We start from the raw sequence: 24,477 nt of genomic DNA on the forward strand, positions 1-24,477 counted from the left end.
GTTCTGTACAGCAGTGACTATGCTTTTTGAGGATTATTTATAGGCTTTTATTGATATAATATTCTAGTTTCATTTTAGAGAAGAAAATCAGGACATCTGAGTCATCTCTTTCATGCTGGTAACATTATAATTAAAGTCGTTCAGAAGTATATTTGGTACACTGGAAATCACTTAAAATACATTTGTAGCATTTTTTACAGAATACTGAGAAAAGCTATCAGGGGGACAATTTTTGCCTGTTTTCATTGATGAACTTCAAAAGTATATCAGTTGGGTAGATTCAAACTGGTTAAACCTTATCTGATTAATGATGCACAGGTAAATCAGATTCTGTAAACAATTTTCAATTATACTGGTAAAAAATGGTTTTGCAGGAGGAAATTAAATAGAAATCTAGGTTAATGAAAAAAAAATTCAAATGAAAGGGAACAGATCACACATATACAAAAATTGGGGAGGCAAAAAACCCAATTCAGATGCAACAAAATAGAAAAAAATTATCTTTAAATATCCATTTTCCCTACACAATAATTATTTTCCATATATCAACTGCAAATTAACAAACAAACTAAAAAAACATCAAAAAAACCCAAAAACAAAAACAAAAATAAAAAAAAACCCACAGCTGACAAGCTCTATTTTGGTTCTTCGGTTAGGAGAGATTTTTTTTCTTTAGCTAGGAAAAAGTCTGTTTGCATGAGAAAATGGTGCTGCCTGGTAGGAGTTAGTTTTAGTGGAAAAGCGAGATAACAAGAATTAGAGGCCTCTGTGCATCCTAGGCATCCAGAACTATAAATGCTTTCAGACCCTGATATTTTATCTCTGAAACCTTGTGTGATTGTTCACTCTCCAAGAAGCCTGTTCTTGCTAGTTTTAGTTTGATAAATTAAGCTAGTGGTTACATGGTTGTATTCAACAAAAGACATACAGAAGCTTAGCAGGTTTGCACAGATTTCAGCAATTCCTAATTAGAAAAATAGAAGAAATCATTTCCCATGACACAGCAAGACACAACCATTGAAATCAGTACAATTCAACTTCCCTGAGTCTGCAAGATCTCCTGGACTTTCAGGGAGAATCATGCTGAACCACTCCTGCCTCTTTTTTCTCGTGGCACTGTTTGTAATTAGCTTCTTTGAGCTGCAACCAACAAAAATCATTGAAACAGTAATATATTGTGATTTCTGCAAAGAGACAGGGCCCTTACTAATATGTGCTAGTACTAATACAATACACAAAGAGCTGTCTTCCTTTTAAGCACTGCTGTCCTCCTGTTGTGTCTGATTACAAAGATTTTATTCTTTTTCTAGCAGCTTTTACAAAGCTTGATGTTGCCATGTTCTGTCATCAGCTGTCCTCAGCCAGAAAATGCTACGTACTGTGCAGCTGACCCCAGAAAAAGTAGTCATCTACTCTATTAAACATAGGCACAAAACCATCAAAGCTCAAAATTTTTTACCAACTAAGCTGAAATAAAATTACAGATGTAATTTGAAGAGGTCTCATATCCTAATCTCAGAAATCTGAGTGTCAGAGACCTCCAAACTTCAAGATTTATCTAATCTAACAGTACTTTTCCTGACCACTACATATATCAACACATCTTCAGAATGTCAGCAGACATGTCCTACAAAATGTTTTCCTTTGTGTTTTTTTTCTTGATGAGTATCAAAATCTACTTTAATGCACCAATTTTCACTAAAAAGCTTTACAAATACCAGCAGAATTTATAAAAGCAGCACAGTGATCAGCAATAAAGCCCTTACAGATGCATTTCTATGTCCACAAAGGAAGCAGCTGTTTGTTGAATTTAGGATAATGAAATCTTCCTTGACATACAGACTTTGAACAACAACATATTGGCTTTCCCAATGTGTATCAACAATTCTTGTTAGTTTTCATAGCTTCAAGGCTTATCAGACCATTTCTCTGCATTTCCCTGAACAAGTCTGAGCCACAGATGTTGGAAGGGAAACAGACGGCAAATACACTAGAGAGCATAATAAATCCCCAGCTTCCAGTGTAGACTTTGTCTATGTCCACTAAAACTGTATTCAAACAGTGAACAAAGTAAATAGCAAGCAGAGTTTGTCCAAAAATAGCTCTAAATGCTGTCAGTAGAAGAGATGTTAACAATAGATACATCATCCCCTTCGTGGCTTCCACAGTTCTACAAGGGGATTCAAGTCCTTAAGTATTTTCTCACTGAAGGAAACTTTTTCATAAGCTGGGCAACCTTCAGTACTGAGCAACAGGAACTGCTCTGCTAATATGGTTGCATGAAATGGGACATGGCTTGAAGGTTATCGGCAAATTCAAAGCACATAAGAATTTATACCTGAGATTTAACTGTGCAGCAGCTTTGTAGTTAATAGGCTCCTTCTACGCTTATTCTGATCCCAGATATTTTGGGGATAAAAATTTGCAAGGTCTGACTTACAACATTGACTTCTCAAGATTTTTTTTTTCATTGTCATTTTTAATCCACCCAGGTTGGACCTGAGACATGAATGGTCTCTAATCTTACAGAACCAGATTTCACATCTTATTGTTTTGCTTTCTGAAGCTGACCTTTTTCCTTAACTGGTTCAGTATAGAACAACTGCTTCTCAAAAGCCTTCTCAACCACATGATTCAAAGCTCTCTAAGATTTGAAGCTGTGGCTTTCAGTAGCATGATGATGATGATGATGAATAATAAGAATTAATGAATATAACACTTCTATGTTAGCTAACAGCTCTATGCTCTATTTTAAGACCAATGAACACAGATTAGTGTTTTGCTGATTATTCACTGAATTTTACTTTTTACTGTTTATTACTGAAAGAAATAGAATATAGACCTGGTAAAGATTCATAATTCTTTTACTGGTAAGCACTCAAAGACTATTCCTGAACGAAACAAGTCCTAGTCACAACGTTCAACTTAACTGCCAAAAGATGATTTGAGTGCAAAGGAATTGTGTAAATATTTCAAAAATATCATCTGTGGATAAATCCAGAGTTGTAAGAAAGCTAGAATTTGTGAAGCTTTATTTATATAATCATAAATATTTTAATGTGTAATTATATTTCCCATGTGATTTGGAAATTTACTTGTGCTTTTAACTAATAAAATTTCTGATTATTGTACCTGTGGTAAGCAAAAATAGCTGCCTCTAGAGAAATTATATTCTACCCACAGAGACCAGTTTTGATTTTGATTTTTTGATCAAGCTCCTCTTGATCCATTTTCTCTTCATCTGGAAGTTGCATAACAAATACTCAGTTCCTGCAAGCCAGTTTATCCCTTTCTTTTTCAAGGAATACATTTTTTATCCCTAGTCTGCACTTTGTAAAATATATTTAGTCTGTCATGATTCTTCTCATGATATTGTAAATGGTAAAATAGAAATAGACAATGAGTCTTGTTCATTTGTGCTCCATCTCTGATAAGAGACTAGAGGTTTAGAATTTTCCATGGTAACTAGAATGGCTGAAAGTTCTTTTGACAATAGCATGATGGATTCCAGTTTTAGTCATTTAGGATTACATCTATTACTTTAAGCAAAGTTACTCCAAAGATGTTCTTTCTTCAACTTCCTACACCAAGTGAAAAGACCAGTGTTCTACTTGAGGTGTTGTTGCAGCCCTGCCTTCAGAAAGAAAAATTGTCTTCTGGCTTGGGTGAAAAAAAATTTCTATTTCCAAGAAACACATGGCAGACACTTTGCAGTATCTATGGCTTTAGTAGGGAAGGAACCAGAGAAAGGAGATGGTTTTGGGGGATGAAGTCTTATAACTTAGAAGTCTCATAACTTATAACATCAATATATATATTTGGGAACAATTTGCATAGTTTATAGAAATGTTTGCTGTAGCTTTGATGAAAACTAACAAATGCTTGAAGTTAGTTGCATGATTAAATTCATATGAAGCATTTTAAATTTTCTCATACAGCTCATTATTTGGTGGATTGGACTATTGAGGGAATGAAGGGAAATTATTCATTGCAAACATATTTAAGGTCCTTCCTGCCATCTGATAGCTGTGTGTGCTTATGCAGGGTAGCGATCTATTTTACTTTTTTTTAATGTAAAAAATTTCCATACTTTTGGTAGGAACTGCAAATTAGAAAAAAAGCATTAAGCTACACTGCAGTGTCAAGTGCAATGAAAGATCAATTGATGTGTGACATTATCCAAAATCTCTCTGGATGGAATTACCTCATCATAAGTTAGTGCCAAAAGGTGAAATAAATAGGACTGAAAAAATGGCCATTTTGAAGGGAGAGAAATGTGAATGCAACTTATCTGCTACAGAATAGCATTCTATTATTTTTGACATGCTAAGCCTAATTAAATAGTTACATTTTAAAATCTTTATGAGAATCTTAAATATTAATGACATCAACAGGCTGAAAAAAATGTAGGTTATGTGTGGGGAGAGTTTGGCTCTGCAAAGATATTACTTAACAGCAATTTTTTTTGCATGACTGAGCACATGTGCACAGAGACTAGATAGTCACACTTTACAATGAGGTTACAGTAATAAATTATTTATGAAATGTTGGTAAACACTGTAGGCTATTACAGAATCCACAGAGTCCATAGTTTTGTTATAGCTATGTGTAACACCCTCAAGTAATGTGCAACCACGTATAATTTATGAAAGTAATATCTGTAGTATTGTTTATGATGTATATTAATAATTTATTAATCCTTTATGAACTATTTATAAATGCAATCCTAATGGAAGGCATGGCTGACTAGTTACTCCATCGCAGTAGCTGTATGGGAGTTAAAGGTTGCACGCCTCTGCCCCTCCTTTTTAACTAGCTGAGTAGTCTTTAGACAAGGCAACACTCACTATATCCTTACAGGATCCTAGAAATTAGACATCAGAGAGAGGCACTGTAAAGAGATTTGTCTGCAAGCAAAATGTGTAGGATCCTTTTCTTCAATCTTCTCCAATATTTCAGTAGAGCTACCATAGGTCTCCTTTACTGAGAAAAAACTCCTTGCATATGATGTGTGTGTATTAAAGAGCATGAAGTCTTGATTCTGGGGGATTCTTGTATAGTTTGGTAAATCAGACCAACAAAACATGGGCCATCAATCCTTATGGTATCCACTAGGAAATGGGCAATTAACAGCAATGAGTGCTGTAGTCTAGGCTGCCGTGATGTCTGGGAACAGATCCTGGCTTGCAGGATAATTTTTCTGCACCAAAGCATTTCTGCCTGACAAGATACAGCTACTTCTGCTTGCAGCAGGCAAGCTCCACTAACTTTCATGTGACAGTGCAGTTTTATTGCAGCTCTTTTCTTCTTTATGCATGCTGTGAAATCTCTTACTGAGGAATTGGATACCAGAGTACCATCCCCAGGTATTAATTCTTTTCTTGTTCTTCTGCAGGAAACAGATCTCATTCTGACTTTTAACATCTCAATGCACCGATCTTGGTGGATGGAGAATGGGCCAGGCTGCACTGTGACCTCAGTAACCCCAGCACCGGACTGGGCACCAGAGGATCATCGTTATATCACTGTCTCGGGGTGTTTCCTTGAATATCAGTACATAGAAGTGGCTCACAGTTCTCTTCAGATCTTCCTTGCAGTAAGTGTTTTTAAATAACTTCAATTCTACCACCTTTTCAGGATTTCATCTTGTCTTTACTGGAATAGTGGATGATTGTGGCATTCATTCACAAGCCCTGGCTTTGTGTCTTCATTTAGTCGTGAAAGTCAGTTGTCATTCAGCCAGTGCAAGACAGCTGCATGCAAAAATTTCCAACATACATATTTATCATTGTGCTAAGAACTACTGAACTACTAAACACACCCTGTTTTCCTGCTACTATAAATTGTGACATAATAGCAAGTTAGAGCTATTGTTATGAAAGCCAAATTAAATATTAAATTGAATACAAAAGACAAACCAACAGTAAAAATAGATTCACTGATCAGTTCATATGACTCAAATCTCACCAATTTGTCTTTAACCATATTAATTGACACTAGACTACAATGGGAGAGGTTTTCCCTCCCCTCCTGAAAAAGTAACACTTAATATGAAAATCAAAACCCAAGATCTTAATTTTTTTTAGTACAAGAATCCACTGTTGCACTGCAGAAAATTTATAAGGGATGAAAACTGTTTGCTTGGGGGAAAAAATGTATAATGGAGCTCATAGCTATCCAAAAAGTGGGCAGCTTTTCCATCTATCTATTCTCCAGCATTTTTTTTATCACTCAAGCTTGACTCATGGAATTATAGCTTCGTATAATCATTTTGGTTGGAAAACACCTCTAAGATCATCAAGCCCAACCCTTAACCCTGCCAAATCCAACACTAAAACCTGTACTTAAAAGCCACATCTACACATCTTTTAAATACCTCCAGGGAAGGTGATTCCACCATTGCCCTGGGCAGCCTCTTCAAGTGCTAGACAAATTTTCATGATATTCAACATAGTATCCCTGGTGCAAGCTTGATTTCCCTTGACCAGACCAGGATGTCATTTGCCTTCTTGGCCACGTGGGCACAGCTGGCTCATGTTCAGTTAGTGCTGACCAGCACCCCCAGGTCCTTTTCCAACAGGCAGCTTTCCAGGCACTCTGCCCCAGCCTGTGGCAAAGCTTAGGGCTGTTGTAACCCAAGTGCAGGACCTGGCACTTGGCCTTGTTGAACTTCATACAATTGGCTTTGGCCCATTGGTCCAGCCTGCCCAGATGCTCCTGCAGAGCCCTCCTCAGGCCTTCAAGAACAGATAAACAGGATATTTTTCTGCCTTTTTTTTTTTTTATCTAATGAATGATGAACAAGAAAATCAAGTTATATGTAGTTCAAGCTCATTTCTGTTCCTGATTCAACAAGGTTTTTTTGTGTGTCTCTGTTTAAATAGAGCTGTGTTTTTGGATAAGCTCATACTTTTCAAGCCAGAGTAATGGTTCAAAATAACAAGCCAATAGTAATCTGCTAGCTATAGCTAACTACATCTGCATTATATTCCCATTAATGTTACTCTAAATGTGATTATCACAGGTAAAGAGCTGCACAGCATAAATATGGGTCAATTTTCCAAACCTTGTGCTTGACTACTGTTTATATCACTTTCACATTTTCCATTGTGGCTGTTTTTTCTAATAGAAATGCTAGTGTAAATTCACTCCCATATTAAATGTGATTAAATGGGAAACAGAAGAATTAACAGATAAAGCTCAGTGACATATAACACAAAGTAAGAGGATACTGTTTGTGTCAGGAAAATTAACCCACACACACTAGAGGTTTATGTCCGAAAAGGAGACAGAGGAGTCCTGTTACTTTATTTGAATAAAGAGAGAGATCATGGGCATTTCCCATGGGGTCTCTCAAATTGTTAGAGGACTGAGCCTCCTCTTTATCTTAATTTCCCAGCCACATTTCCCTTTCTCTTTCCACATTGGTTGAGGTACTTGAGAGGTACAGACTTTCCAAATTGCCCAGTGTCTAAGACCCACTTCTAATGTATACCTCCCTCATGTGCTTTTCCTTGTGTCCTTCCTTAAAGAAGCCTGTGCTCACATATTGTCCACTAGATCCTTCTCTCCCAGGAAAGTCTCATTTACAGAGCTCCCAAGTCTTGAGCAAATGGCCCATCCAATATGCTCTGCAAGGACCACAACTCTACCTGTCCTTATGTCTACAAATTACCAAAATGAACTGGTCTAGTGATGGCATGACTCATATACCCGTACACTTCAGACAATAAAGTGTCCTTGTGTGTTTAAAGGCTATTGATTCTTGTTGCATGCATTAGAGAAGCTATTTCATTTTCAGGCCTACTGGGTTATCAAGGATAGATATACTTAAATGACTGATCTCTGGAGAGAATTATTCCAGGTAAAGAATGAGGTCAGTGGTACTAATGGGGATTTGATTTGCAACTATTTGAGTTGCATTCTGTATAGCATTTGCAGAGGGGAGGCTGACTGCAAGTTCCTACCTCTAAACAATAAGAGGTATAGCTGCCATTTCAGCCTGGGGGGTGCAGTGCTTGGGAGGGACACAGTGCAGGTTATACACACTATTAATCTTGGGATGTAGTGTCAGGACTTAAGGACTTATATACATTGTCTGTGTATAAATAACATTTGCATCCCAGCCTTTTGTCATACAGCTGAAGGAGTTATAAGCTGGCAGTTTCTCAAGCACCCACACATATCAATGTCTAGTTCTATCTACAGAGCCTATGTACAATTTTATTCATTTCCACAGTTCGTTGAACTCTTGTCTTATAAGAGAAGGTGAAAAGCTTTTCAGTTCATGCCCTGACCTGCAGTTCAGGTCAGAGGGCTCTGCTTCCAGATATATCACAGGGTTTGTTCTTTTGAAAGTCATTTCATCTCTCTGTGCCGCTTTCCAAGTGCAGAAGAGAGAGAAGAACATGCCTAAATTTTTCATGTTCATTTCATAAGACTCTGTACCATTTGCATAGATAAAGATCTCTTGAATCTTTCAAAAAGCCCCTGAATATGGGGGACACCCAGTACATTAAGGTCTTTGTGTGGTACAAGGAAATTATAATGTTAATTGCATTTCATACAGAAATTGAGCTCAAATTCTCTGCATCTTTCTTTTGTCTTTGTTTTACTCTTTGATTATGCATGACCTGCCCTCACTCCAACAAGTCTGTTCTTGCAAAAGTCAACAAATTAAAACCCATTTATAGATCAAAACTCTGAAACTATGCAAATTAGAGATCAGCCTTGGAGATAAGTGCAACACAATTACATATCTATTTGCCAACACAGGATTAAAAGTATTTAGTATGCTTGTCTTTTACTTCTCCCACACTCAAAAATCTATTGATTTTAGTGGAGATAAGTGCATGAGTTATGGGAATAAGACTAATGTGAAGGCATCACCTTAGCCAGTTTGGATTTTAGTTATATAGCCCTGGAAAAGATGAACAATGTAATATTATTCCAGTAAAACAAGTGAAGGAAAAGCATTTCTTATGTACTGCATCTGCATTATTGATGGTAATTTACATACCAAATAAATAAAACCATAAGTAAACTGTTACATAAAAGTATTGACCATTTTCAAAGTGATCCTGTCCGCTGACTTTTATGTGCTGTATATTAGTCTTAATTTCTTTTTGTTCCTTCCTGTATTTGTACTTGAGTATATGCTTCATGCACTCATTAAAATTATTATTTCATGCTTCAAAATTTGTAATATGTAATTACCCATCCATAATACTTACAGTAAATGTATACTGTTTGGATTTCTGCAAAGTCTGCATCATGCACAATATCTTTCAAGCCTTGATGCTGTCAGATTGATTTAAAACATCAAGAAGCATAACTGTGTTATTAAGATGCAGCAGTACAGCTATGAAGTTAGGAGACCAGCATCAAAATCTCTGCTCTGTTGCAGACTTACCATAAGACCTTTGGCAAGGTGCTTAATTCATACCAATTATTGTCTGTATTATACAAACAGTGGTTCTTAAATATTTCAGAAAGATGCTTCCAGGATAATTCCATTAAACATTGTAGGTAATCCAATATTATGGAAAGGTTGTCTGTGTATGTATTTAAGCACTTAGAATAGTAGAATAGCATCAATGTTCCCTACTTCTTTTAAGGTTTTATAATTAGAACAGGATAGTCTTAAAATCTTTATTGATAGCATAGCACAGGTGGCATTAAATAGCTCTCATGCCCTGGTGTAGAGATAGAAGTACTCAGTAAAAGTGTACTTTTACAGGAATATATTTACTGAACTGTCTACCTGTGTTTTAGACCTCCATGCTCAAATATGTTACTCGGAGTCTTACACTTAAAGGCCCTCAACATTGCTGAGGAAATATGATTGGAAAAATAAGCAGTGATGCCCATCCAAGAGAAATAACCATCCAAATTAACTAACCAAAAGAACAAACCAGCCAGCCCATAGGGAAAGAAAAGGAGAAAAAAGACAGGAAAACAGAGAGGCAATATTAGTTTGAAGTTTCATTGGACCTCCTGTTTGACCATTGTCAGCTTTTCTGTAGGCATGATAAAAAAAGACCTATGATTCAGAATGAGTAAACTTCAGATAAATTTTGTCTGCTGGAAAATTATCCTAAAAAGCAGCAAAAGACAGAAATGTGTGAAAGTTTGAGATTTAGGAAGTAACTGACAAGAACCTAATGTCTCATCAACAGTGCACTCTCATACTGACAGGTGGGGACAAGCCAGGTGGGACCGGACACAGAGAGTCTTGCAAGGGAATGAAGTATTTGAATTTCACTGGAAGAAACTAAGGAGAAGAAATGGAGGTTTTAAAACAAGAGGTGGAAAATAATCCCAGCAGTGGGAATTTTCAGGAGCAAGAAGACATGGCACAAGAGGAGAGGCAGGGTGCTCCTTAGAAGCTGAGATTCACAGAGAGATAAACAGGTTATCAGCAGGATACCAAAGGTTAAACAAAGAGCTTGTAAAGCTCCTGCATTTAGAGAAGGAAGGGAAAACAAGCCTTCTGCAAGGGAAGTACATTTGATCTCTTTTTTTTTTTAACTTGTAGTTTTCATTTTATTTGGGAAGATATTGATAAGACCTGAGCAGAGAAAAAGGCCAGAAGTTCCTCCAGATACACCAGCAAGTGAAAGAGCAAGACTATGAGAGAATGAATGAGGCAGAAGATATATTAGTAGGACAGACTGCCTGATAGGAGGAGAGGCAAAATAGCAAAGGCAGGAAAGATGAGGGAAGTAGTCACAGAAATGCACAAAAAAAAAAGAAGCTGCCTAACTAATAATATCATTAGGAATAAGACAACCAGCAAAAGACTCTTTCTTGGTGTTCCAAAATATTCATGAGTGGAATCAAACAACACAAAGGCTGGCCCTGGCTAATCTAAGTTGAAATCCTAAAGTTAAACAGGCAAGTCCCTTTGACTGCAAATGAATAATCTAAGAACTTGTACTGTAGTAACAGCCTTCACTATCACTTCACTATCCCATGGATAATACTCACCTTTTGGGAAAAATCACCTATAGAAGTAGCCCTTGGGTCCTGCTAATAAAGCAGCATATTCCATTCCTGTGCTCAAAATACAGTGTGATGTGTTGGGAAGAAAACAAAATGCAGAAAAACTTTTGCAAAACAGCAAATGAAGAAGTGAAACTAGTGCTGTGTTCTTAATTTTCAAGTCCTTTTTACCGAATATAAAGGTCTGCACTTGTACAGGAAGCACATCTTGCACATAAAAGCCTTTTCTTAGATTTGTCCTTGCTAATTTTGTTCCTGCACTTCCCTTCTGCCAGCAGCCTCCACCCCTCCTACATGTTTATACTCGTACACATACCTTGCACATCAGCTGTCTCTTCCTATGCTTTTAGAATGCTGAGAATATTTATATGTGAGAGAGGAGATGAGAGCTCATGTAATTAAGTTTTGACTCTTTGAACCTAATGGGGGAAAATAACATTATTTAATTAAGGCAAAGTTCTTTTCTAGGGCAATACAATGGTTGAAAGAAAATTGATTAATGATATAGATTGGTACTTTAGAAAGTCTTCTTTTCACTGTAGGACTGGGGAAAATCAGCACAATGTGAAGAGGGTATGAATCACTGTAAAGTGTTAATAACACTGTTTTGCCATTTTGGTAGACAGGCATCAGGTTCAGGCATCTTTGACATTGACTCAGAGCACAGCATATTGCTATTTCTCTGTTTGACAATAATGCTAAAGCATATGTCATTAATATTTTGAAGGATTGCTATAAGAGATTTTTATATGTCTATATGTGTTATCTGTTATTGCTTCTATCAATTTTTTCCTGAATTTCTTCACTACTTCTTGGAGGAAACTGAATTTTACACATCAAAGCATAAATGTTTTTCATAGTGAGTAGGGAGATTTGACAGTAGAATTGTATTCATTCATTTCCCTAAAAGCTTCTCTTCCTAATGAGCTGTGTTTGTATAAAGCTAAGCTATATAATTGTCTGAAAACGAGTTTTCTCCAACTGAGAAGAGAGAAGTCAGCTTTAAACAGTCTTACCTGACCAAGGCAAACAGGATTTTCTCTGAAAGGTTTATTTCCCTGAAATAATGGAGAGAAAGACAACAGCACCAGCATGAGCTGAGACAGGAAGAAGCAGTTCAGCTTCTCATAGACGTTCTTGCACTAGCAAAGGCAAACACTGTATGTGATCTTTTTTTTGAGTGGGGTTGGAATTACAAAAACAAAGAGCTGAACACTGTACTCATTACTCTGAGGCCTGAGGGAATTTTTCTGAGGATTTGTTTTGACCATCTCATATGTATCCCTTCACACAGGGGACTCTGATTCAGGCTGACCCTGTAGTGATGATAGAGCAATGAGATTATGGATCCCCAGGTTCAGTGCCTCGTGGCTGTCCTGGGGCTATGTGATGTGGGTGGTGTTGTGCTGACTGGTGATGCTGACTTGCTGACTTGTTTCCTCCCACAGCTGGCATTTAAATTATTCCTCAGTTCTGGTATTGGCATAGTCCTGTTTTTATTTCACTGCCATAGCATGAGAGCTGAATGTGAACATGTTCCAGCTACACATGGGTCAGATGACTTGGACTGGGGCCTATTTACCCAGTCTTGGTGAACCTCTCTCTTTGAAGAGATTCTGGATAAAAAAGCCTAGTCCATTTGATTTTCTCTCTATACAAAGGAATATACAAAGGTAGAAAAAGCTTATTACTCTTGTTTGAGATGCAATAGAACTGAAAAGAACAGCAATAATAATAAGTAGCACAAGCTACTGTAATCATAAGTATTCCTTTACAACATGTAGTTAAACAAAAAGCAATACCTCTTCATACTGAAAACTCATAGTCAAGTGCAGGTTCACAAATCCCATTCCTGAGCTGATTCTGAAGGTACAAAAAAAAAAAGACAGTTGCTCCTTGGAAATATTGAAGACCTCATCCACAGTACAGCTATACCTCTGTGTCACCATGTATGGTATTTCTGCTGATATTACAATGCTGCCTTGTTCTCCTTCATACAAAAGCAACATTTGCCATTTTGCTTCATATCCCAGAAAAAGCCCTTCTAGTTCTGGAAGTACAAGGACTCAGCTCATGAGTTAGGGTGATTTTTTCCTGGATATAATACAGAGAGTCATAAAACAGATAGCCAACTTCCTTCATTATGGAGATAAACATTAAACATTAAAAAAAAAAAAAAAAACCAAAAAAAAAACCAAACCAAACCAAACCAAACAAACCAGAAAATTATTGCTTCTCAAACTTGTGGTGAAACTTGAATAATATACTTTAGGTAGTAGACTTCATCTTTCTTTTTTGTGTGCTGTTAACACAGATTTCTGAGCAGGAGATGAACTGAGCACATAAAAGTATAGTGTTATGAAAACATAGAATGAAGTGTTTTGCAGCTTTAGTCATGACTATTGTGGCCACTATACCGTGGTACTGAAAATCTGGTCTGTAAAATTCAACAAAGATAAACAATGTCAGCAGCTGTAACTAAACCTGTATTGTAGGCATGGAAAAATGATAAATCCCTGAAATTCTGTGATACAACTTGAGTGCTTCTGACGGAGCTAACTACCCCACTAAAAGTAATAACTATGTCTAAGGCATATAAAAATCTAGGAAGTATTTAGATATGCCTGATTTTAGTGTGTGTACAATAAAAACAATTATATGACTTTATGAATTCTGCAATTTTTTTCCTCGTTTTCTAGTACAGAAAAATGTTTTTTGCCTTCCAGAAAAAAAAAAAAAATTAAAGTACTTTGCATTCATGCATCTGTATACCCTAGAACCCTTGGAATAAGTGTCTGAGACTGGCCAAGGTAATGGGTTCAGGAAACTGCTTGCAATCTTTTTGATAACTTAAGTTTCTCTTGCAATCTCAGAATCAGAGCTGATTGGGAATTTTCTGAAGGAACATTATTCTTTTGAAAAATGCATCAGCCCTGAAATGTTTTGTCTTAACATAAGAGTGTCATGATATTCATTTAAAGTGCAGGCAAATGATCTTTAACATAGTACTGGTTTTCTGGTAGATTTTTAGCTGGCTGCTTGGGCTCTGGACCTTCACAGTACATCTATACTCGGACAGGGCTCATTCTAAAAACTGCAGCATGATTATTCATAATGTTTCACTTTTTCTACAGTCTCTGTCATACATTCAGCCCAGACCAGTATCACTGTCCCAGACTCTGTTGGGCCATATGTACAGTACAAACCAGGGAGAATCTCTGAGAGCCAGTTTGGATCTGCTCATCTTGTTCTGAGGCAGAAAAAGAGCTTATTTGTGTGAACATAAACTGTGCTATATCATTTGGCCTCTAGGTCAGAAGACAGTCTGTAGGTTATTTCAGTTGATACTATGTCTATATACACTTCTGTACGTTCACAATGTCATGGCAATTGCACACTTGGAGTCTGTGTTCCCTGGACATTTAGCAGTACCAATGATACCTACATCTCCAGCTACTGTTTGAGTCATGCTGTGGACTCTGACCTTGGAGTTCAGGAAGGAAACATGAATTGGAATCGTAGTATTGGGAAAGTTTATCATATGTCTTAATTTTTTTAGTGCTTATTTAGCATACAAAACAATGCATTCAATAAAGATCTTCTGCAGACGTGCCCTAAGGATTCTTGTCTCTCTGACTTCTGCAGTGCTGAAGTTCTAAGGAAAATGGAGTTTGAGACTGAAAATTGAGTCTTTTTGTTATAAATTTCCTGAAGTTTCCACCTGAAGCCTAGATTTTAGATGACAGGTAATATTCATTAGTGAAAAAGTCATTGTTCCATCCAACTGAAGAAAATTACTTTCCCTTGAAATCAGAGGTTATCTGTTCTTTGCTCCTATTCTCAGTAGAAATCAGCCAGTTCTCACCACTTCTTTAATAGATATTATCCTTCAGCACTGGTTGGGCAGGTAGAGAGCACATACATGCACCTCTGATGAATCTGGGGGGCTTTCAAGGTGTGCCACTGGGCAGCACCTTTCACCTAATCTGCAGCACTACTGAGATATCAGTTTTGCAATACTCAACTGCTTGAAACTGACTGGCATAAAGTGATTCATGTTTTCAAAACCATTGGAGCAGGTTTTTTCCCAACAGGCAGCATTCTTTTAAGTCTACCTTTGAGCTTTGTCAGCCTATGTTCTGGTCTGAGCACAGAAAAGGAAATAACTATTTCTTAATGTATACAATTTAATAATGAAATATTGTGACTTTGCCTCCACTTTATTTTACTTCTGTATGTCCATATTTTCTGCAAACAGATAATTTGTGTGTGCACAATCACAACCAGAGGGGAAAAAAAGGCATTTACAAAGCCACAGGAGCATTTGTCTTCTGGTAACAATTGTTTCCATAGACGGGAATTCAACAATGCCATGACAGAATTTATTTTTCCTTATATGTTCACAATGATCAAATAGTGACATCTGGAATCTACCCCAGAGGTTCAGGTCAATAAAATATTAATATCTGCCATTTCTAGCAAGAAGGTTGTAACAAGAACATGGCAGAGACATCTCTGACATTTTTGCACTATTGTTTTGCGCCTAATTAGTTAACTGTTTCCTCTTCCACATACTATTTTCCTAAAGATTAGGAAAAAAAATCTGGGACTAGGATGCACTTCCCTACCTTCCATTTAGATAGTCCTGTTTTCTGGGAGTGCTCTGGGAAGTGACTACTAAGAAGGGGCTGGATCCTCAGCTTCTCCTCCCGTCTCCCACGGAAGAGTGACTCTGGGAGGAGCTGGACTGGCTGCACACATCTGATTCACAATTAAAACCAGGCACAGAAATCAAGGCAATTCTGGGCAGCCTCACCTGAAGAGCTCACCGTTTTACCAAGGAATTATCAAGGCTTTCCTTAGTAATTCAATTCAGTGTATCCAGTCACATTGAACAGAGAGCTGGAGGAAGAGAGGCACTGTCAAGCTTTGCTTTAGACAACTCCATTCTTCCCATTCCTCTCATTCAGTGAATAAGTATTAACAGTCACTTATGCGTAAGAAAAAATAATGAGGTTTAATGAATCTCCAAAGATCAGCTACTTCATAAAAGCAAATGCCACGCTTTTATCAGCAAAAGTCCTCCAAGTCCAATATCAGCAGCAGAGGGAATTTCTATTTTAAAGCAAATTGCACCCAGTTTCAGTAAATTATCATAGAATGATTACTCAACTTTTATCCAGTCAATGTTATGCCTCCCTAGTGAACCGGTTTATTGTCAGTATGTCTGTTTCAAAACATGTCTTCCCTGGAAAGCACTCCTTCATTCAGCTTCTGCCGCTGGAAGCAGGCAACAGCTTGAAGCTAGCAGCTGCTCTTGAACAAAACAGGTAGAGAGGCAGAAAGGCTGCTGAATCTATAACAATAAGCACATCATGGCATAATTACAGTAAATCTCCAGAATGGCCTGTACACACAAAATGCCGTGTGTTTTGGACAGAGGAAGTGTGCATTAGCAAAACCATAGTATAACATAGGCATTTTCCACAGAAGTCCTGTTAGTTTGAAATTGATTTTTTTTTTTATCTTGAAAATTATCATTGACAGAAGATAATATTTGAATGGTCACCTAGCTAGCTTGAAGGGGACATAATTAATATCCTGACGGGCAACAGCAGGTGATAGAAAGGTTTGGGGGGATTTTACAGTTGTAGCTGCATAATCTAATACTGGTGCATCCATTTAACCTTTCTTTGATATGCTCTTCTTTCACCACTGCATGTAATAGCAGTTCTGTTTTCTAAATGTCTTCATTTGACTTTGAACAGGTTAATAGGATTTATTGCTTCTGCAGCCTGCCTACACAAAACAGATTGTCAATATGGGCAATCCTTTGTGGTCTGCCAGGGAATAATAGACTCCTTTCTCCTTTCTCCTGCTTTTAGGAAGTGATTTAGTTTCCTGAAGATTTAGGTACAAAAAGCAGAAGTGGGGGGGCAGGTAGATTTTCTGTGTGAGTCTGTCGTGAGCTGGCACTGCTAAATAGCCACTTGGCATTTGCTGTATCAGCTGGTGGTACTTGCCTCACTTTCAGATGGCGGACTCCTGATTCTCCATTAGAGATGCCTGCAGAAAATTTTCTGCGGCTAGGCAGCAATGGCACAAAATACATAACCCAGATACATTTCAAAGATTGCAGCATATTGTAAAGATTGCAGAAAATTGTAATTTTCTGTTACAAACTTGTGCTGGTTTTGTAACCCATTACAAAACTGCATGAATTGATCTCATCTTCTAAAACGTTAATCTGCTAAATCATTGTTTTGTACTCTGTCTGAACCTACATTTTAGGTTTCAGTGGCTTTGTGTTTTGTAAAGATTGTTCTAAAATCACTGTGTATCATAAGAAAAGGATTTTTCCCCAGGCTGTTAGCTCTTTTTTGCCATGATTATTGCTTCCTGCTTCAACCATCAGAATATAACGATGCGGCAAATTTTACAGAGATGTGAATTACATGAATGAAACAAATTGTCACTTTTAAAGTATCAGATCTTTCCAAATGTCTTCTGTGCATGAGTTATGAAGCTCTGACTGAATGGAAGAGGTTAGTCACATTAAAAATTATTATACTGATTATATCTGAGACATAGGTAAGCAATATATGCTGCATTTCCAGTCTTCTTTTCTTGTATTCTGGAAATAATACTGCTATGAGAGATTCACTGTGAAGATCCTAAAAATAGTAGTGGTAGTCATTTAATACTATGATTTTTAAATATGGGGATGAACCACATTGCTCCACAGTACATTGTATTTTCTATACTGAAATACTCCTTTTGTGTATCCATTTAGCTTCCTTAAACTTTCTGATTTATTTTAGTTAAAACAGTCAAAAAGGACCTGAGAAAGAAAAAGGAATGAGGGTTTGGTTTTGGGTTTGGGTTGGTTTTTTTTGTTTGTTTGTTTCCTGGTGGTGTAATTGTATGTAACTCAAACAAAAACAAAAAAAAACCCACCCCTAAAAGCACAAACAAAGACATCTAACAGGTTTGTTTCCAAGCCATATGAAGGTATTATCAATTTGTGCACTTACTGGGAATTGCTTTGTATGGTGAAATCCATGGCTAACAAGAATTCATGAACTTCCAGAAGAGCAAAATTACTCCCACTTATTTTCAGACAAGGGATTTCTAGACAAGGGCAGCCACAGATGTCAGCTGTCTTCAGTGGACTGATCTAGCACTGTGCACTCCAGCAAGGTTTGATTTGGGGAGTTTGATCTCAGAACAGGTATGAACTTGGAGGTGAACTTTGCAAAGGTGTCTTCCTCAGCTCCAAGGTACTTAGGAGCAACAGGCTCCATTTGATCCATAGCTCCTTAGAGAGCTCAACTCAGTGCACAGAGCTTTGAACAAGTCTCAGGGGGAATTTTGAAGACAGTGTGAAAAGTATTAAGGCCATTAGCTGCCCCATAGAGGGATTTGGTGGCATTTTGGAGTCAGCATATGCAGCTGCATAGACCATTCAGGAGGTTTATAATTCTTCCTCTAACTTCAGTATTTAAACAAAACTTCACTGAAATTAAAAAGTGACATTCTTCTGAAAGATTGTTAAAAGATTTTTTTCTCTCCCAGACTGCCAACTGGAAAAGAACAAGCAATTTTTAACTGCTGAGAGATTACAGATTAAATCCTGGTTTGTGTGCATAAACACAAAATTGTGTTTACCATCACTTCTGGAAAGCTAGCTCTTTTTAAAATTTTATTTTTAATAATTTAAGGGGGTGTACAAGAACCTACCATTCTTTTCCTATATCGACAATTACCTTCAAAACCCATTCTTCTGATGATCTTGAAAATGGCTTCTAAGAGTCTCTTTGACTATAGATGAAAAATAAGTTTATACGAATCCTAGGATCTAGTATTTTTCTATACAAAACATTTAACAAATCAGAGACTCACATGGTGAGTAATATTCAGCTTTTTCAAAAGAATGTCTGAGAGACTTAAGTTTCACATGAAAAACACCTATTAGCTGGAAATGGTGAACATCCGAATTGTTAAACTATCCAACATTCCACCCTATAGCTTGCCTACTGAAATTTGAAAATATACCCTTAGTTCAGTTAGCATTTTCTTATCCTAAATTAAAAGTTACTACTTGTGTTGTTTGTTGCAGTTGTTTTTGTTTGATTATTGATGCTGTTATTGTTGTTGTAATTTGGTTTTATCATGTGAAATTCTTGTCACTCAGTTTGATCACTTAGACTATCAAACGTCATTCAGGGTGAAATCAAAAACTAGGTATATTATCATGTCAGATTGTTTTTGCAGAACTGCCATCATATTCCACAAATTTATGTTTGTTTACCAAAGCTACCTTAGTATTCCAGATATGTGACATGGCATCTATTGAGCATTACTGAGTTTTACATGAGTTGTTAGAATTCAGAACATTTGTTTGATTTTTTTTTCCCTTCATTTAACATAAATAGCACTTGTCAAAATTGCAACCTGCTAACTGAAATTTGGGCATCATTCAGCCAACCTCCACACACAAAGGTACTTTGGCTTTACTTCATGCAATCTGGGACCTTTGTTTGCTCTCCTTCTTGACAAATGGCCTCACTAAAGCTGCAGAGACAGACAGACTGACGTGGGAGAGCATACAGCAATTTGGAGCACTCATGGCTTGGATTTTTTAGTGCCATCTCAATAATAATACACCTGTGACTAAAGCAGGTGATTGGAAGTGGAGCGGATGCATACAGACAGATGGATTAAGACAGCAGTAATTGTGCTTTCACTTGATTATAATATTAACAGGCTCCAGGTGATTTCTATTTTTCACAGCGTCACTCATCTCAACAAATCCCAGCAGGCTTGGAAGCAGGGTAGAGATGCATCCTGCTTTTCACACGAACCTGTTTCCAGAGTGAGCACTTAAGAGAGTTCTTCTGTCAAAAAGCAATTAGCTTCTGCAGTCTAGGGTGCTACTTAAAATATCCAGGCTCATGTGTTTCATCATAAAATTGACCTTTTTAATTTTTTATGCCTGAGATTCCCCACTAAAAGAGTAAGCATTAAAAAATACAACCCTAGAGAAAATACTGAAGGCACATGTAGAATTTATTAAAGGATGTCTGGCCCTGAAGTGCTGCAGATAGGAACTCCATCTGAATATAATATGAAGTATGCATTATTGTGTGCTTAATTTTTAAGTAATTGGTGTCATTATGTAGCATAATGATACCAATTACATAAAAAGCATAGGAAAGCAATATGTGCTACATTTACAGGCTCACATTTTTCCTGTAATAATTGCTTTTCCATACAAATAGTGTCTGCTTGCTGATACCTTTGAATAACTATGCACAAATTATCCCAATGTTTCAGAGTTTGTTCTGCTTTTTCAGTAGCAGTGTCTGTCTTGGTAATTCCCTTTTCGACAAAATTTTGCACCATTTTCACATAATAGAGATTTTCAATTGACATTGGCATTCAGGATAGGCAAAGAAATACCTCTTTTGCTCTGGCAACTTGAGTAAAACTATTGCCAGAAACAGTAACATCTCCCCTCCACCTCTGGGATCTATCAAGTAGGAGAGTTTCAGTAGTGCAAGAGTACTCAAGATTTAAAGTGCAAATAGGTGTTAAGCTTTAGGAATATCCAGCAGAAGCCGGCATAGTTCTAGAACAGTACTTCAGTATTTTGCTCTAAAATTTAGTAGCAAGTTTCACTCACATCTCTACTGTTTAGACAGAAAGAGAACATGACAGCACCTTTAGCCCTCCTTGGAAGTAGCACAAGGTGAGGATTCTTGAAGCTGACATCTATTCCTACTTAGGAACTAGTATGCAAGACCCCTACAAAAATTATCCTCTGTTGTAGCAAGGTAGAGACAGTGCAGAGAAAAGCAAATGTAGGAAGCAAGAATATGCATTTATGCAAATACATAGACAGCTGTGTGTGTGTGTGTGTGTGTGTATGAAATGAATGAAACAGAATTCACTGCAGTCCATACAGAGGAGATCTTTAGCCAATGTGCTGTAGAACGTTAGTACAACACGCAAGAAATTGGCAAGATTTATGCCTTGTGTCACATTTGTCTGCATTCAGCTTCAGACCCAGTCTCTTCTGTCTGGATAAGAAGTATTAGAAAATCAGCAAAGACATTGCTCTATAGACATCAGAATAATTCAGGGGTCTATCAGCCTCAAAACCCAATCTCTGACACTGCCCATGAACAATGTGTCAGAATAAGCTGGAAGTGAACTCCATTCCCGAATGAATTCATTGGGTCAGTTCTGTACTCTGGTCTGAATGATGACACGTGAGAAATAATTTTTGCTACAGGATGGGCCGTCCTTTAAGAAAGTATCAAATTATTTCATTTTCCAGAAGAATAGAAGCAAAACAAAAATAATCAAAACAACTAAAAGCCAGAAGAAAATCCACCCATCCTGTCCCCTTTAATTACTTGAAAGTCCTCTTCTCACCTCTAAAACTTCCATGCAGACTAGGCTACTTCTCCTTTTCCCTTTGCTCACTGGGGATGCTCTAGCTCATTAAATTGTATGTCATCTTTCTATCATTTCCCAAGGGTTCAGTTTTGCACTTCCAAAACTTTATTTCTTCAGCCTTTTTCTTGTCTTCTTTGTTCTTTATGGAAAATGAGGCAATTTTTCTTTTACTTTTCACTGTCTTTGCTGAATCACCCTAAAACCTTATGTTTTATCTTAAAGCTTTTGAAAAATTCAAATTTCTGTAAAGGATTCTGACTACAGCCACCTTAATCTTTTTCCTTGTCATACAACATCCATTTGTTTTCTAACCATTCCACTCCATTTAGGAAATACTCTCTGCTCCAAAATCCACTTTGAAACTCTCCGCTGTCTCATTCTCATGGCAAATATTTCTTCTCAGCTTTTGCTCCATGCAGTCTTTGGTGTGCATGTTTGTCTTGTGATTTAGATGCTAAGTCTATTGGGGTGCATGATGTCAGTTTGTTTATGTTTATAATACTCAGTGTAGTATTACTGCCCTTTGTAAAGCAGTAGTGAAGGCACCTTAAGACAGATAAGTCAATTTGAAGGAAAGCCTCCAATGATTAGTGAACTTGTTGAATCATTCAGGACACCTGCTAATCATTTTTGAGTCACTGACAAATGCAACAGCTGTTAATTATACCAGCTGTAGTCTGCTTAGTGCTCAGGCAATTTTACTATCATTAAAATAGCAAGAGTTTTCTGAAAGTTACTTTTTCATTGTTTCCTTCCCTTCACAATACCTGCCGGAATAAGAAATACAGTGTACTGGATTTTGCTTGTTAATGAGTTATTTAGGTTTAAGCTCCCACAAGCTGCACTGTGGGGAGAAGAGGCACTGGCAGACACAGAGGGCTGAAGCAGTCAACAGAAGAAAGCACTGTACTTAGAAAACTAATTTTCCTCTAAGTATGGTAGATTGCAGCTCTCTGAAGCAGAGTCCTTGCTTTCAAAAAACCAATTTCTGGCAGATTGCAGAGGTTATTCCCCTTTGGTTTTCCAGCATCAGACAGGAGATGGGAATGGTGGACCCTCTCTCAAGGGGCTGGCAGCTTCACAAAAAAAAACAGATGGGACCTGACAGGCTATTTCCAAGAGATGGAGTCTCTGAAGCAGGAAGCAGGAATGTCTGAAGGACTGTGGAGAAAGCTGCTTTTAAAGTGGGTGAATCAAGGACTCTTTTGACAGGGAGCAGCATCCGGGCACAGGATACCAACTGTCCTTTTTGTTATGTGACAGTCTTACCAGTCAAAGGCTGTACTGTGAACTGCGAATTATTTGGTTAGGGTAATATTTGACCTGTACAACACCAGCTGTCTCTACGTGATTTTGACAAGAACCATTTGTTTTGCCTTGTCAGTGGGTGCGGCTCCCTCACTCTCCAGCCCCACCTCACCGATCATATCATAACCTCCTCCTTCTGAGCTGACATTTAATTTTCACCCACAAGGGACTTGAAGTATCCCACTTTTTCTTATTTCCTACAAATACTTTAAACTAAAAATAAATTAATTTCTGGAAATACTTTAAACAGTTGGAGATTTACTTGTGAGAACCTTTGAAATTCAAATCTCTCATCTTGAAAATGTAATTGAGTGTTTGCAGAAGATGCACATTGCATCTGTCAGAAAAAGGCTGTCCCTGAGGAGCAAGATCTGTGCTTTGCAGGCATGCAAGCAGGTACTTCTCTTCACCAGCTGCAGAAAAGTGTGCCAGCTTTTTAGCAACTGATGAGAATAAGCTCATCAGTTAAAAATAAAAAAACAAGAAGGCTGATGCAAAGGGCCGATATGCAGGTGTGAACAATGCTGAACAATGGTGTTAAGCTTTTAGTTATTGGAGAAAGGTAGGAAGAAGGATACTCCAGAGGGCCACTCAGTTCTTAGATACTCCTCCTACTTAAAACAGAAATGTACTGAAAATGCAGATATAGGTTTGGGCCCAGGCTCACGTGCAAGACAATGTGTTTGGGATCTTCCTTAGTGCAGGAAAGGACCTGTAGAGATTGAGGTCTTGTCTACAAGGGAGGTGTGAAAATCCACATTGGAACAGGTGGTCATTTCAAACAATTGTCTTGAAGTAGGTACTTTCCATCCTTGAAAAAGGGAGATGGAATTAAAGCCTCACCAACACAGGTGGATCTAAACATGGCCTTCCACAAGTGGAAGATATAGCAGAGGCCATGAGGTGATTCTTCATCTTTAAATGTCCTCCTGTCTTCATGTTCCTGGGCTATGGCAGGGTCTGATATGACTTCATGGAAGCCCAGCTGATGCCATGGATGCCTCTGAGAGCTGCTCTATGGGGGTGGCACTTGCAGGTCTGTGACCCGTCCTCTCTTGGGGAAAGCAGCTTTGTCATTGTGCCTTCCTGAGCTATTCCTGACACAACCAAAAGTCATAACTAGGGTCAGACAGCTTTATGTCTTGTCAGACAACATTATATCTTGTACAGATTTTCAATATATTCTTAAGCAGCTTTCTGTCTTCCAGGAAAGGCACTTCACCCTAATATAGTTAGTAGAGTTATTGCTTGTTGCAATATTAGGAGCAGATTTCTAATATCTCCTGTCATCATTAACATGTATTTAAATGGATTTCAAATATGTAGGAAATTAAACCCAGTGTAATGTAAACATTATGTCAAGTCGGATTTTTGATGCAAATCGATGTATTTATAGCTGTGTGCCCATTCACACAAGGGTATGCATTTGTTCATTGAGTTTTAATTAATAGAATCCTTGCCAATTCCTCTTTAGACCTTTATTATCCCTTTCTTTTAATGCACTTCATTCATCACTTTTAAAAATTAGACCAATTTAGTTGCATAATTTGAATCCATAATTGAATCTGCTAGCAACTCTCAGACTTCACAAGTTAATCAAACGGCATAGTTTTAAATACATTTTCAGTGCATGGGAAAGACTGTCAGCGACCAACCCATTTAAAATGGAAAACTCATTCTAAGCCAGGCTCTGTGCTGATT

At 37.5% G+C, this 24,477-nt stretch overlaps 1 protein-coding gene across 2 annotated transcripts in view; it reads left to right on the plus strand.

Annotated features, from left to right (window-relative positions):
* NKAIN2 (sodium/potassium transporting ATPase interacting 2) overlaps positions 1-24,477 on the plus strand; it is a 529,063-nt gene that overhangs the window by 443,930 nt on the left and 60,656 nt on the right. For both annotated transcript variants that reach the window (XM_086876954.1, XM_086876955.1), the window contains exon 4: positions 5,396-5,596. In XM_086876954.1, coding sequence (XP_086733080.1) covers positions 5,396-5,596 — 201 coding nt within the window. The remainder of the gene's footprint in view (positions 1-5,395; positions 5,597-24,477) is intronic.

Source organism: Cyanistes caeruleus, chromosome 2, assembly GCF_971803275.1.
Source record: "Cyanistes caeruleus chromosome 2, bCyaCae1.hap1.1, whole genome shotgun sequence".
Taxonomy (NCBI): domain Eukaryota; kingdom Metazoa; phylum Chordata; class Aves; order Passeriformes; family Paridae; genus Cyanistes; species Cyanistes caeruleus.